This window comes from Xiphophorus couchianus, chromosome 16, assembly GCF_001444195.1.
Source record: "Xiphophorus couchianus chromosome 16, X_couchianus-1.0, whole genome shotgun sequence".
Taxonomy (NCBI): Eukaryota; Metazoa; Chordata; class Actinopteri; order Cyprinodontiformes; family Poeciliidae; genus Xiphophorus; species Xiphophorus couchianus.
In genome coordinates this window covers 4,928,032-4,941,808 of record NC_040243.1, presented here as the reverse complement: position 1 = coordinate 4,941,808, position 13,777 = coordinate 4,928,032, and the positions used below count along the sequence as shown (strand labels likewise).

Sequence of the window (13,777 nt, the reverse complement as noted above, 5' to 3'; positions counted from 1 at the left end):
TCGTCTTTGTGGTCACGAAATATTATTAAAGTATTAGCTAAATTCAACTAAATGTTTTTACTGTTTTCTGTTACATTTTGTAAAAATAAAAAAGATGGTATTATTAGAAATAAGTGCAGCTTAATCAATTTATTTTAAAAATTGTGAATACGCAGTGTGGGCTGTTTAATTGTGAGTGAAACGTTCATGCTTTTTGGATTTGGAGGTCACTATTTTTAAAAGTTTCAAAATAGAGGATTTGATATATGCATGATGTCCGTGAAAGCAGCATCCATCCTTAAGTCCTTTCCTGTCTACTAACGGGATAAAAACTGAAAATAAATCGATAGATTTGTTTTATGCTGTTTCCCAGTTTCACTTATGAAGTCAAGCATTTTAAACACTGATTTTATTTGTATTAAAAATAACAATCCAAAGCAATGTACAGTTTAAGCACACACACGTTTGATGAACAATGTATTTTAGGTCATTTACAAGAATACTTTCCTGATACTATGCTCCAGCATTTGATTATTTGACTAAAAATACATCTCTTTATTAGCTTCCCTTTATTGTTCATTGATTTTGATTAATTTTTTAAAGTAATTATACTCTAAAATCTCATATAGGCAACTCACATCTTTTTTTATACACATTTCAAACAAGAACAGAAAATACTATGACACACAAGAAATCAAATGGAGCAAACTTAATAAAAACAACTTAAAACATATTGAGAAAAATACTCCAGGCTGTGGGAAAAGGCACTAGTGAAAGTCACAGAAATTCCTATTTGTGATTATTTCAAAAACTTAGAAGAATAAATTAGCGTGAGCAAGAAAATCCTGTTAGAACAAAGGCAAATGCGAAAAGCCATATATTAAATATGTACTGGAACGAAAAGGGACAAATGTTTTTATAGGGAAAAGTGCCTCATTTTTAAAACAAAAATGTCTCCAGTTAAAATACTGTTTTCTATATAAGCCTTTGCCTGGTTCATCAACAGAAACATTGCATGAATGCTGGATATGAAAAGTGATATTATAAAAATAAAAATGACAACAGTTTGTAATTACAATTAATGAGTGGTTTTTCTTATTGGCATATTGGTTTTTAAGCCAATCCATCTTCCATGTCTTCGTCATCGAATTTCACTTTGGCGTCATCTGCATCCAGCTGCAAGACAAACCCATCCATTAAAAATAACACCAACAAAACAACTTCAAGATAACTTATGAATGAGGCTAGTTGGGAGGTTTTGGAGATGCAGCCCAGAACTTACGCATTTCATCTCCAGAGGAGTGAAGATCCGGCCGGTCATGAACATCCGCAGTGGGATGGTGAGAATGAGGAAGAAAGGCAATGCCAATGAGAAGGGGCTCTGCTTGACAATCCAAAGGACGCCCAAACACACAATCTGGATCAGAGTGAAGATATGCATCCGCATTGTTTTCACCTGCAAAGATAAACAGACAGGAGGAAGTTACTAAAGCTGACAAATCTCGCTTGTAGATTTTAATAAATCAACAAAAACGAAAGCCAACAGTCCTGAAAGCTTAAACTTGAATTAAAACAGTATTAGTACTTATAGTTGGGAACAACAACATGCAAAAGATACAAAATACACTTTAGAAATACGTAGCTTTTTCTGAAAAATGTGTCACAGGGTAAGATAAACCATATTAAGGACTAGGAGTGATACCCTGGTAGCATAGGCGTCAGATGGATGGTATTTCTTGGGTGTAATGAGAAGCAGAATCCTGTCCCACATCTGGACACCATTTAGAGAGGTGATGCCCATGTACAAGAAGATACCAAACAAGGCAGTCATTGGAATCATCCGCAGGATCGGTTCCATGAAAATCGAAACTCCTGAACAGTAAGAAAGAGAGTTGGTTATAAGAGGAGGAAACAGTTCTTCCATTCAAGCATGTTGAGAATGCATTAGCACTCTAGATGGCAGCACCTACCAACCATAAGGGCCACGATCAGACCACTGATCCTCTGCTCAATCACCTTCTCAATCACTGGTTTGGGGCCCTTAGACATGACAGTCAGAGCGTTGGCATGGGTGACAGACCGCACAGTGGCAGCACTCAGCCAGGGGACGCCAAAGATAGAGAAAATGCCGCCCATGGTGACCAGGAGGAGCAGGTCAAAATGAAAACCAGAGCCTTTCACCATCTTCCTCTCAGGTTTGCTCACAATCAACCTGTGAGCAAACAATAAATAATTCTTTCACATTGTTCAAGTAGTTCGTAATGGTAATGTATAGTGTATCCAACTTTACTCACGTAGTAATCTGGGACTCCATGAAAATGAGGATGAAGACAAGCACAGCAGGAACACAGCAGGCACCCATCATCCAAATAGGGAAAGGTTTTTTTTCTCCCATGGGGTTGATGATCCAGCCTCTGGATTTGGGGTTGGTCACTTCAATACCTTTTGGCACAACCAGTTTCTACAAAATAATGTAAATATTGGTTGATAAATACAAAAAAGAAGGTAAAGATAAGGTTATTTTGGCAAAGTTTGAAAATTAATTTGTTTGTTTTATATTCTGCCATTTTTGAAGAAAAAAAAAATCAGGCTTCTTTATTCTAGCCAAAAGTGGATTTATGAATATAGAGTTTGTGAAATTTTCTGAAATAAAAAAACATCTAATCTGAGAAAACATGTCTAGGAAAGAAAATCAGAGATATACTCTCTCCAATAATACTCTGGGAAATTCTAAAACGTGCCTCAACACATTTGTTGTGAATTGGCGCTATATATATATATATATATATAAATTGAACTGATCTGAACTGAATCCATACTTTAGGGCTACTTTAGGGTAAACAAGCTAACTAGTAAATGGAGACACTTTCTTTTTTGCCAAGCTTCTTCTTTCCCAGTGCAGACCAGTGATGTACACAACTGAACTTCAATTTGAGTCCAAGACTTATTCCTCAGTTTTTAAACAAATAGAGTTAGACAAAATCAAACAGTAATGCTTACTGCGGTTCATTTCAGATTTATTTTTAGACATTTGCACATAACATACCTGAGTGTAAGCATCCTCAATGCTAATATCCACTGCGATCATGAAGAAGATGGCAATAGGGACTCCAAAATCTCCAATCAAGCGACGAATCTGGAGAGAAAATTAAAACATAGCCCTCCATCAAACCCAGGTCACTATGTAGAGTTGATTTTTAGAGTTTGTTCAGAACTTCTTCTTACCGGGCCTGGGAGGAAGGTACCATTTTTGAACTGACGAAGGAAGTATGCAATGAAGAAACAGCCGAACATAAGGCACATAGACAGCAGGGCAGTGTTGGGGTATGGCCTTTCAACCTCCAGTTCTTTAACGGTCACATTGCCATCTGAATGAATCTCCACGTGCTCCTTGACGACTGGATGGAAGGGGTTATCCAGTGTGTCATTAAGATGTTCGTAGTTCAGAATCAAAGGATGAGTTCTGAAGATCTGAACAAGAAAAGGGATTATAAGTCAGTTAGAGTTGATGAAAAAGAGAAATGATTGTTGGTGAGAAAGGGTGGAGGAATGAACTGTGGTAACCTTGATGAGCTTGGAAAAGGTCTCGTAGATGAAGATGAGTGAAATGAGGATTGAGAAGATTTCTTGGGTGAAGCGTGAAATGAATCGGACCAAGAAGCTGCCTTCCACGGCCACAACTACAACCACGATCACTATCAGCCACATACCCACCCAGATACGGCCCACAATGTATTCGATGCCTTGGGCTGTGCAGAACTAGTCCAGACAAAGAAAAGAAGACTTCAATGAGAACATTAGCGCTTTGGAAACATTTTCAGAAATCTTATCGTCTGATTGTTTATACATACGACAAAAAAAGCTTCTTCAAAGAGGAGCAGAGGTCCAGAAAATCCGATGATAAGGACAGGTTGGGCAGCAATGATGCAGAAGATCATACCCTGAACGCTGGTAGAGATCATAAGCTCTGAGACTCCCATCATTTTGTCTGTTTTGTCCGCTAAAGTGGATTTAAAGAGACCAACAAAAGCTTCAATCAGAGCCAGAGACTATTTTCAGCAACTACTATGGTCTTCAAACACAACATGAGATATTTTTCCACTGTGGACTTTTTCTATTTACCTAGAAGCCCTCCGAAGGTGATGGCAGGTGACAGGGCAGCAAAGTAGATGAAAATGATGGCAGCAAGCACCTGAGGGTTCAGAGCGTCTATGTAGTCGCTGAAGTAGTGGCGGTAACGGCGCTTGATGTCTTTCACCATGCCACCAAAAGGATAGCCTGTACGGGCCAGAGGGTCTTCCTTTGGCCCTTCAGGAGCCGCATCTAAATGTAAACAAGAAGACATTCAGATGTTTACTTCATTTGGTCTGATTCTAAGTTCTCAACCATGGTTTACATTTTTCAGTTTGCTACTTTTTACCTCAAAATCCAATTGTGAAGCACTAAAGGTGACCTACAATGCTTCCTTCAGCAGGTTAAGCTAGGTCTATGAGCTACACAAAACATGTTCATTACATTTTTTGCACAAAATCATTGTTAGATAAGATCTCAGTGTGGTCAGTTCTGCCTATTTTTCAAAATTAGTTGAATTTTGACGTCTAAATCTAAGAGGGTTAAAATGTCTATATTCTTGTTGCAGTTCTGCTAACCTGCGGCTTCTCCAAACATAAGGCGGGTGTCAGTGGGACGGAGTCTTTCACGCAGCATCTTCTTCTGGAAGTCAACTATTGACTCCAACATTGCCTTGTCCTGGATCTCAGTGGGAGGGATCACGATGCTGCAGTCCATGAAGTCAGCAATCGCTGTGTTCAACTCTTTCTCAGTTTGGGCAAGGTGAGCTTCCAGACTGAACACCTATCAGATAGGAGGGACAGATCATTTTAATCTGAGTTTGTTTTGACAGTCAGAGCCTATGATTTTCACTGTAGTTTTCTCCTACCCAGTCGGCCAGCAGAGCACCCATGGCACGCCCAATTTGAGTGTAGTTCAGTTCACTGCTGGAAGGGCCAACCATCATGAAGACAAAACGAATGGGGACCGAAGACTCGAGGATAGACTCCATCACCACAGTGTCACTTAGCCTGACAAAAGCCACCACCGGTTTCTGCAGGAGGTCGAGTACACCTGCAAGAAAACCTCTTTACGTCAGACATGGACCAAAAACATATACAACATGGATAAAGCTGCATTTAAACAAACATACCTGTGAGGACAACTGAAGCCTCCATGTTGTCTGAGCTGTCTCTCTGCAAAATAAAGTAGATGAAGTATGTTAAAATATTCTATATGTTATACAAAGATGGACTAAAAGGTAAAATAATTACCTTCTTTACAACTGAAAATGTTTGCATTTGAATGTCTCCAGCCGGAGTGACCATAGGTCCCTCATTCTGACTGAAAGGACAAATAAAAACATGTTTAGAATGGCTTTGAGAGTTTATGCAATGGCAGGAAAAACAAAAACAATCATACCTGCGTCTCAGTAGGAGAGCTCTCAGCAGGGAGTCTCGATCACTGGGACGGATTTCACTTTTGCTGACCAGCTCGTCTGCTATTTTCTCAGCCACAGAGGCCAGGGTGCTGGCGTTCATGTCGAAGATGATGGCTCCTAAGATCCAAGGCTTGTGGTTACTACAGCTTCAAATAGACCAACCAGACACAAGTAGTGTTTGGATGCTATTTTCTAGCTCTGTCACAGCTCTGAAATCACCTGTGTTCATCGCTCGTCGAACTTGGAGTAAGCTCTTAAAGGTGAGGTAGGAGACATGAGATGGACCCCACTGTCTGGTGTTGGGGTCAAGGTTTTCCTCATAGCCCACCCATCGGCTGGTTTCCTGCCAGATGTTGCCCTGGAGCTCATTTAACTCCACATAGGCCTGTTGAAAGAAACAGTAGGTCAAGCACTTTCCAACAAATTAGTGTTAAATCAATGAAAAGAGTACTTTCCCCAGTAAAAATATCAGGTTTGTGTGATTAAAAAAACAGCACAAATCATCTCAAATGTAACACTGAAGTTTAATTTGCACAATTCATTTGAAAAACAAACATATCTGTTTGCGTGAAGAGTAAAATACATAAAATGATGCAATGAACTGTCAAAAGGCACGTGATTAATCTTTCAGCTTTTAGTCTTCTTTACCATTCTCTACCGTTAGTTATACTGGGTCTGGTTTCAAAGCAAATAAAGTCAAGCTGTACACATTTAATGAAAACTGTCATTGCTCCTACAATATACTTTTATTTCGTAAAAGGTTTATTGAATATATGAAAAAAAGCTTTTTAATTATTTACCTTGTCTCATCTTTTTACATCACAAAACCTGACTTTTAACTGAAGTAAGTGCACTTTGGAGAACCTCTTTATACCAATTTTTTCTCCAGAAGAGTACACTTACCTGAGCATCCCCCCTGGTGGTGGCATTGGTATTCACGTTCAGAAACGCTAAAAATAAAGAGGCACAAGAGTGGTTTAAATGTGGGAAAATTCAATAAAATTTGTTGAAAATGAAAGCTTACCATCTGAATCACTGGGAATAACAATTGCTTCCGGAGGAGGCTCAGTCTCTTTCTCTTTCTCCTCATCATTCCTTTCGACATCAAAGTTGTCGTTCAGGCCTTCTGAAGTTCTGATGGGTTTGGAGGTACAGAAACATGAGCTACATCCCCCACTTTGTACTCAGATGTTGCAAAACAACTGAAAAATGTTACTGTTGTCATTTCACAAAGATGCAAATCCATTCTTCATCATAGGAATGATTCAATTCGATTTCTAAACCTAATATACATATTTCAAAAAAATCCAGAATTGGTGCAATGCTTTTCATCAGCACAAGATGGCAGCACAAAGAGACTTGTTTATCAGCTACATTCTTATCTCCGATTGGCCCAGAAGACCATCTAAGTTCAAATGTCTGGGGATGTTTTCGAGGAGAATATAAAAAGCTGCTTACATTCTGAAAACAGGAAGTTATTTATTTTTGATTATGTAGTGTTTATTAAAAAACTGCAGAAGATTTTGTTAAATTCTCCATTCAGTTTCATAAAATATATTTCAGTTTATAAATGAGTAATTTCAAAGTCTAGTTAAGAATTATATGCATATATATTTCATGCCTTTATTTTTGCATCTGTTTAGATAGTCTATGTTTTTACTCAACAAAACAAATTCAAACAAATCAATGGTAAAAAAAATTAAAAAAATTCTGAATCAAATGGTGCATAAATGCATCATAAACTACACACTCTTACAACCCAAAGGGCTTGAACTCAACAATTTAAAAATTGGGCCTTGGACTATAATGATAATCTTATCAGAAACAGTGTGTAGAAGTTCTGTTGGGGCGCAGTGCTGAGGAAGGAGGCCTAAAGAACAAGCACTTACAGTTTTAAAGGAGAAGGGAAGGCTGGATCATTGTCTTCATATGACATGTCGCTGCCCTGGATAAGTTAGAAAATAATTCATTACTTTAAAAATTCTTGATAACAACTTCAAGTGTTTGAATCAGTAAAAATAAATACAAACCTCCTCAAAAGTGAAGTTGTTCTCCATGGATGTTGAATCGCCTCAGCTTTCAGCTACTTAATGCATTCCCTAAAGCAGAAAACAAATTAATTGACTCCCAGAAGTTTTCTCTGGTAACTCAGAGTCAACAAATTCTCATTAAAGACCAGCTGTGTTAAACCTGAGACTTGATTTGATGAACTTATAATGGAAAGGACACATGATAACCCAAATTTACAGAGTTTTGCAATAATTATATCAAAAAAAAAATTTTTCTCTAATAATATTTGAGTATCATTACCAATGACACCAATTTTATTCAAAAACAAATGATCTGCCACCATATTTTTCATTCACAGTCTGTCTGTAAAGATGCCACACAGGTCAGATAATAAACTGGCCGTTGACAATTTGAAGAGCGATATAGTTTAAATAGGAGACTACAGAGTCTTATCTTTGGGTTACGCCCTTCAACCAGCCTCATATGTTCTCTTCAGTGGCAAGACAGTAAAAAAAATTACTTTTAGCTTCTGCAACTTTGCACAGAATTATACAATTAAACACAAAAACATTATATTTTTGTGTATTTTTGGACAAACAGAAAAAGGACAGGTTTTGATTGGCAAAATTAAAAATTTCTGTTGCACATGGAGATTTTGAACCTGCTAACATTAACAGAAAAGGACTTTATCACTTTTAAAATCCACACACAAATATGCTTTTGCTTAAAAGTAATTTGATGTTTGCAACAATTTAAATTTATGGCATCAAAAGCAAGTTATTTGCATATTTTAAAACAGCAAATCTTAAGGTGTTTGTCTTAAGTGCACTCTGTTGAAATTCTCGTTAAAAATAAAGCAAAGTAAACATTACTTATGACAAGTCTATAACCGTTGGTTGAAGTTTGCAAAAAATAATTCAAACTCAGAAATCTTGGTTCTTGTTCCCATTCTACTTTAAGACAGTCGTCTTGTTTAAGATTTGCCTCCTTTGCCAGTAATGCTATAAAAAAACCATGTCTAAACCCCTGGCCAGAGGAGGCCACACCCCTACCTGAGTGCAGGTAATCCCACCTGGTCTCCAGCACTGGAAACAGGATGATCAGCGCCCTGTCTGCCTCGTCGAACCCGGAGACAAACTGACCTGGGACAGACGAAAAGACGAGTTCACTGAGGGGCCCGACGTGAGCGGGAACACCCACCTGAAAGTACGTCGGCGCTAAAGTGCAGGACCCTACAACCCCTGTGGTGTATGACACACAAACATCTCTATCTGCCCCGGACACCTTGAGACAGGGATATCCCAGCCCTAATTTGCCTGCACCGCCCTTTCAGTGAGGACCAAATCTAAGGCCAGAGAGGCTCTGGACCTCATCATGTCCCAGGGGTCGAGCAAGGGGCAAAGTGTGGTTAGGAGAATATCTCTTTACGTCATCTTGTTTACGAACTGGGGATTCCCTCATGATATCGATAAGAGATTGAAGGGGGTAGTTCCTGGTGATGTGATATGAAAACATTAATCTTAACTTAAATACATTACATAGCAACAGTCCAGCTCACTTGGTTCTTTCGGGTGCATGTGGGACAGGAGCAACAAGGCGAGACCTCCTCTGCTGGCTGGAGGTGTAGCTGGTTGCTAGGGACACACACAGGCGCATGATGATCCATGGACTGAAGAAAACAGAAATATATAATTAATTATGCTGAGAATTATTCACAAAACAAGCTAAAGCTGTTTCTGCCGAGGCAATTCTTATAAAGTATGGAAAACAGCTTAATTAATATAAAAAATTAACAAACGTGCTTTTTCCCAGGAGTAAAATGATCCATGTAGACAGAATGTGCAATAATTTATTTCATTTATATACATTGGTGCTCACATTTCTTGTGGATTCAGGAGAATATGCAGTAGAAAAAGATTCATACACCTTTAATTTGTACAAATAATAGTGCATTTGATTGGGATTTTATGTGATAGAAATAAAGCAGTTAAAAAGCCAAATGAAAAGAAGATATTAAAATACGTGTGTCAAACTCGAGGCCCGTGGGCCAAATCCGGCCTGCCGTAGCTTTTCATGTGGCCCTCTAGATTCTAGACTAAACACTAAGTGTGCTTAAATATCATGTTATCAATCAAATCAATGCAGTTTTTATTTGTTTACTGCCAAATTATATCAATCAGTCCCTCCAGTTTCTTGAGAATTATTATGAAAATTCACACAATGACCAAATCCCTGCACGTTTTTGTGCTAATACATAATTGGGAGTTTATTGCAGATTTTTCACAAAAATGGTCAAAAACTAAACAGCTGCCTCAGCCTTAACTGATGTCAGATTATAGTCTATATAAAAAGTCACATATCACTAATTAGTACCACAAACACTTTGATTTTTATTACAAAAACTCACAAAATTCTGGAGGAACTAAAAAGATGTTCAATAATATTATTTAAATTTAAGAATTCATTGATATTTTAACAGTCTGTGAACAGGTTTTATCAAAACATTGTGGCACAACCGGCCCTTTAAGAGCATTCAGGGTCTTGATTTGGCCCAAAACAAAATTGGATTTCCCCTTACAAACTTTTAGATTTTGCTTTCTTTGCTCAAAGAACATCTAGCTTCTCAAGTCTCCAGGAAGGTTTATCTATGACCACCTTAAAATACCTCTAAATTATCTGGAACTTAAAGAACTTCGTTCAAGATTTCTGCACATAATTGGTGAAGATTTGCTCATTTGTGACAGGATGCCACTGTGTTTGGAGTCATTATGTTGACTTAACTTGCTGAAGCAGAGGTCGTACCATCACTAACTTGTTCCTAATTTAATCGCTACAGGAAGGAAGTTTTCCAATAAATTGTCACCATTCAGAAATAATCACATTGGGATTAAACAAAGAAATTTTATCTCCAGTAAAAAGTGATTAGCAGGACTGACAAATCCACAACAGAGAGAACTTCTGATTTTGTTACACATCATTTAACCTGTTTTACATTCTGATCATTTCTTCACCGGCCCTCGAAGAAACCTCAAAAACTCTTGGCTCTTAAAATCTCAAAGATTTTCTGCAATGCCAACGCTACGTTTTGATTTTTGTGAGAAACAGTTGGATGATATCTAAGGATAAGTACTGGAATATATATTCAGTATTATTGTTACTTATTTGTGGTGTAAAATTGCATACCTGTGAATTATTTCATTGTTTGAAGCTTTCAGTTGGAGAAAAAACAGAAACCTATAAGGATAAACCAAGAAAATCAGGTAGAAAAACTCATTTGCACCGAGTCAGCTGCTGAGTAACAATACTTAACCAGCCACTCACTGTTACTGTTGTTTTATCAAGTAGAATAAAAGCAAACTTCCTCAACTTAACTTGTTAAACAATGGCTTTCCTTATGCTTGTTGTGTTTTTGCAGTTTGACAGCTACAATTACAACTGTTGCTTGACATTAGCTTGCTTCAGCGGTCTGCCGTGTGAGAACGTACCTCCTGAAGGTTTGGTCGTGAAGAACTCAGCTCTGTATTCCTGCATTTCTGTTGACACACAGCTCGATCCAAAGGACTTGAAACACCAGTTAAATGCCTCTGTTCTGCAAGGGCTTTGATTTAAACAGGGAAAAGAAAAGAATCTGTGAAAAACACAAGTAGTTTCATAATTAGCATGTGTTTGGACTCCTTTTGCTCCAAAAACTGCAGCTGCATGGAGTCTAGAGGAGCTGAAAAGGCGCTATCCCAGCATTACCTGACCATGTCACAAGGGCTTCTCATGTCGTCAGGATTGATTGGCTTTGTTTAGAAGAGTTCAGATTGTGAGACTGTGGAGGAAAGTCCATTTTTAGGAAATTTCAGTTGACCTCTCTGCTGATTTTATTCGTTTCTTTGCGTTCAGTAAATTCAGAATTAATTGTGGTCCTAAACAAAAATTTTACCTGTATTTAAGATTTTTGAAATGAGATTTCCTGCAATGTTACATAAACTGTTTCTGTACAAACACTTTATTTTCAACCATGAAAATAATTCCACCCTTTCGGGCATGCATTTTTATTCTATGTGTATTAATTTGAGGTTTTATGATTTATTTATTTAACTGCATTAAGCTAAAATATCAATTCCTTTTGCGATGACATGTTTTCTTTTAGAATATCCACATTACTGAAGAACTATTATATGGGTATCTGGGGTACAATCTACTACAGTCAACCAAGTTTAATAATGTTATCCATGCTGAGGAAACACAGTGGGGCCCAATTTTAGACTCTCTGTGGTAGAAGCGTGTTATCGCGTCTCGTACAAGCTATCTGTGGTGGCCTCACCTTCACAGCACAGACACTCCCAGTTTTCACACATCTTCATATTTAAAATGGTTTCACTGCTGCACAGTTCTAAAGTAAATAAAATTAAATGCTATTTATGTGGACAGAGTGTAAACTGACCTTTAAGTCTTTTTAAAAAGCTCAAAAACAAAGATGGGATGACCCAACAGCTCAAATCAAAGAAGAGTTTTTGAACTTCACTTCATAAACTTTATGAATTTCCTGCAGTCGCATAACTTCGAATAAGAATGAAATCTGTAGCTTAACAAACATAGATCTTAGTAGTATATAAAGGTACTTTTTCAAAATGTGTAAAACTCGAGGTCCGTGGACCATATCCGGCCCGCCGTTGCTTTTTATGTGGCCCTATAGATTCTAGACTAAACACTAAGTGAGCTTAAATATTACGTTTATCAATCAAATCAATGCAGTTTTTAACTGTTTACTGCCAAATTATGTCAGTCAGTTCCTCCAGTTTCTTGAGAATTATCGTGGAAATTCACATAAAATCAACAAACCCCCACACTTTTTTGTGCTAATAATTGGGAGTTTATTGCAGATTTTTCTCAAACATTGTCAAAAACTTTCTTACTTGAACTAAACGGCTGCTTCAGCCTTAAATGATGTCAGATTATAGTCCAGGATCTATGCAAAAATTTGCAAATGAGTGCAAATGTTTCCAAACTAATACCACAAACACTATTATTTTTATTGCAAAAAAAATCACAAAAACTCACAAAATTCTGGAGGAACTTAAAAGATGTTCAATAATATTATTTAATTTTAAGAATTTATTGATATCTTAACAGTTTGTGAACAGGTTTTATCAATACATTCTGGCACAACCGGCCCTTTAAGAGCATTCAGGATCTGGATTTGGCCCAAAATAAAAATGAGTTTGACACCGCTGGTTTAAAACATTCGGTTATTTTATGGGGAAAGATGCAAATATGAGCTCTATCAGCTCCTCAACAAGCAGACTGGTGTGAGTTATCACTAAGAGCCAGAATCAAAGACCCACCTACAGCAAAAAGTCAACGCAGCGAGGGCCGCCATTCATTCATTTTAATCCAGCAAAACGTTTATTACATCGATATTAAATTAAATCTTTTTTTTTACCTTGAAAATGATAATTTACACATTTCAATTTGTTTATTTTATAAAAATTTTTATCATGAGCATCAACACAAAACACTCCTGAAAATAAAGTAACAATTTTAATTTCTTAGGAGCAAAAGCTACAATTTACTTTTACTTTTTTAAATAAACAGAAATAAAGTTTTCATGCTTACATTCTTTTAGCTGTATTATTATTATTATTACTGTTTTTATTGTATTTTGTTTATTTTATTTTAATATTAATTTATTTTTTATTTGCAGCAAGGTGGAGATGAACAGGAAGAGGGAGGAAAAGCCACATTTGCTGTTATTCCTATAATAAATGTTCTGTTCTTGCTGGATAATTAAAAACAGAAATAAAATAAAAAATATATTAAAAAAACTGAAATAAAAAAACATCCTAGGAATCACAAACTAAAAAAAAAAGACATTTAAAATCTTTTTCACTTACACATATGGTATAAGTGTTAGCTTTTCCTGATGTTAAAATGTATTTGATCATTAGAAACAACACTAAATTGAAAGGATGAACTTGGACAATGACCAATTTATTTTTATTTCCACGTGGAATCAGAGTAAATATGTACATAATTTGATGAAAATGTAATGTCAACAATTTATCATTCAGTTTAACGTTGCATTGATCATGCAACAAGAAGGCTCAACACTGAAAAATCGACTTAATCATCAGTAAACCTGCCGTTTGGTAAAATCCCAACAGTTTGACGCCTATCAGTTAACAGGGTAGAAGTAAATACTGCCATCTTCTGGCGATCTGTTTGATCTGCAAATATAAAACAAAAATACATATATAAATGCATATTTATGCATATATAAGTGCATCTTTATTTTCTTTTCTTTATCTT

At 36.8% G+C, this 13,777-nt stretch overlaps 1 protein-coding gene across 2 annotated transcripts; it reads right to left on the bottom strand.

Annotated features, from left to right (window-relative positions):
- Window positions 1–371: 371 nt before the first annotated feature.
- slc4a1a (solute carrier family 4 member 1a (Diego blood group)) lies at window positions 372–8,717 on the bottom strand. Of its 2 annotated transcripts, none has more exons than XM_028041476.1 (21): window positions 8,533–8,717; window positions 7,501–7,569; window positions 7,360–7,415; window positions 6,495–6,604; window positions 6,374–6,420; window positions 5,690–5,855; window positions 5,452–5,587; window positions 5,304–5,373; window positions 5,183–5,225; window positions 4,919–5,103; window positions 4,629–4,833; window positions 4,102–4,302; window positions 3,831–3,979; window positions 3,544–3,738; window positions 3,205–3,450; window positions 3,026–3,115; window positions 2,274–2,440; window positions 1,950–2,191; window positions 1,682–1,851; window positions 1,262–1,435; window positions 372–1,155 (listed from the first exon to the last, which is right to left on the bottom strand). In XM_028041476.1, exons 2-21 carry the CDS (start codon window positions 7,525–7,527, stop codon window positions 1,093–1,095), a joined length of 2,742 nt encoding a protein of 913 aa, XP_027897277.1. In that variant the 5' UTR covers window positions 7,528–7,569; window positions 8,533–8,717; the 3' UTR covers window positions 372–1,092. The 2 variants fall into 2 exon arrangements, with proteins under 2 accessions (XP_027897277.1, XP_027897278.1); XM_028041477.1 differs by having other exon boundaries at window positions 8,553–8,717.
- Between the last annotated feature and the right edge of the window lie 5,060 nt (window positions 8,718–13,777).

Coding starts and splice junctions, on each gene's coding strand:
- slc4a1a (XM_028041476.1), bottom strand. CDS start 7,527: ATGGAGAACAACTTCACTTTTGAGGAG. Junction 6,605..7,359: donor TTCCCTTCTCCTTTAAAACT/GTAAGTGCTTGT, acceptor CAAACCCATCAG/AACTTCAGAAGGCCTGAACG. Junction 1,436..1,681: donor CTGACGCCTATGCTACCAGG/GTATCACTCCTA, acceptor TTATCTTTGCAG/GTGAAAACAATGCGGATGCA.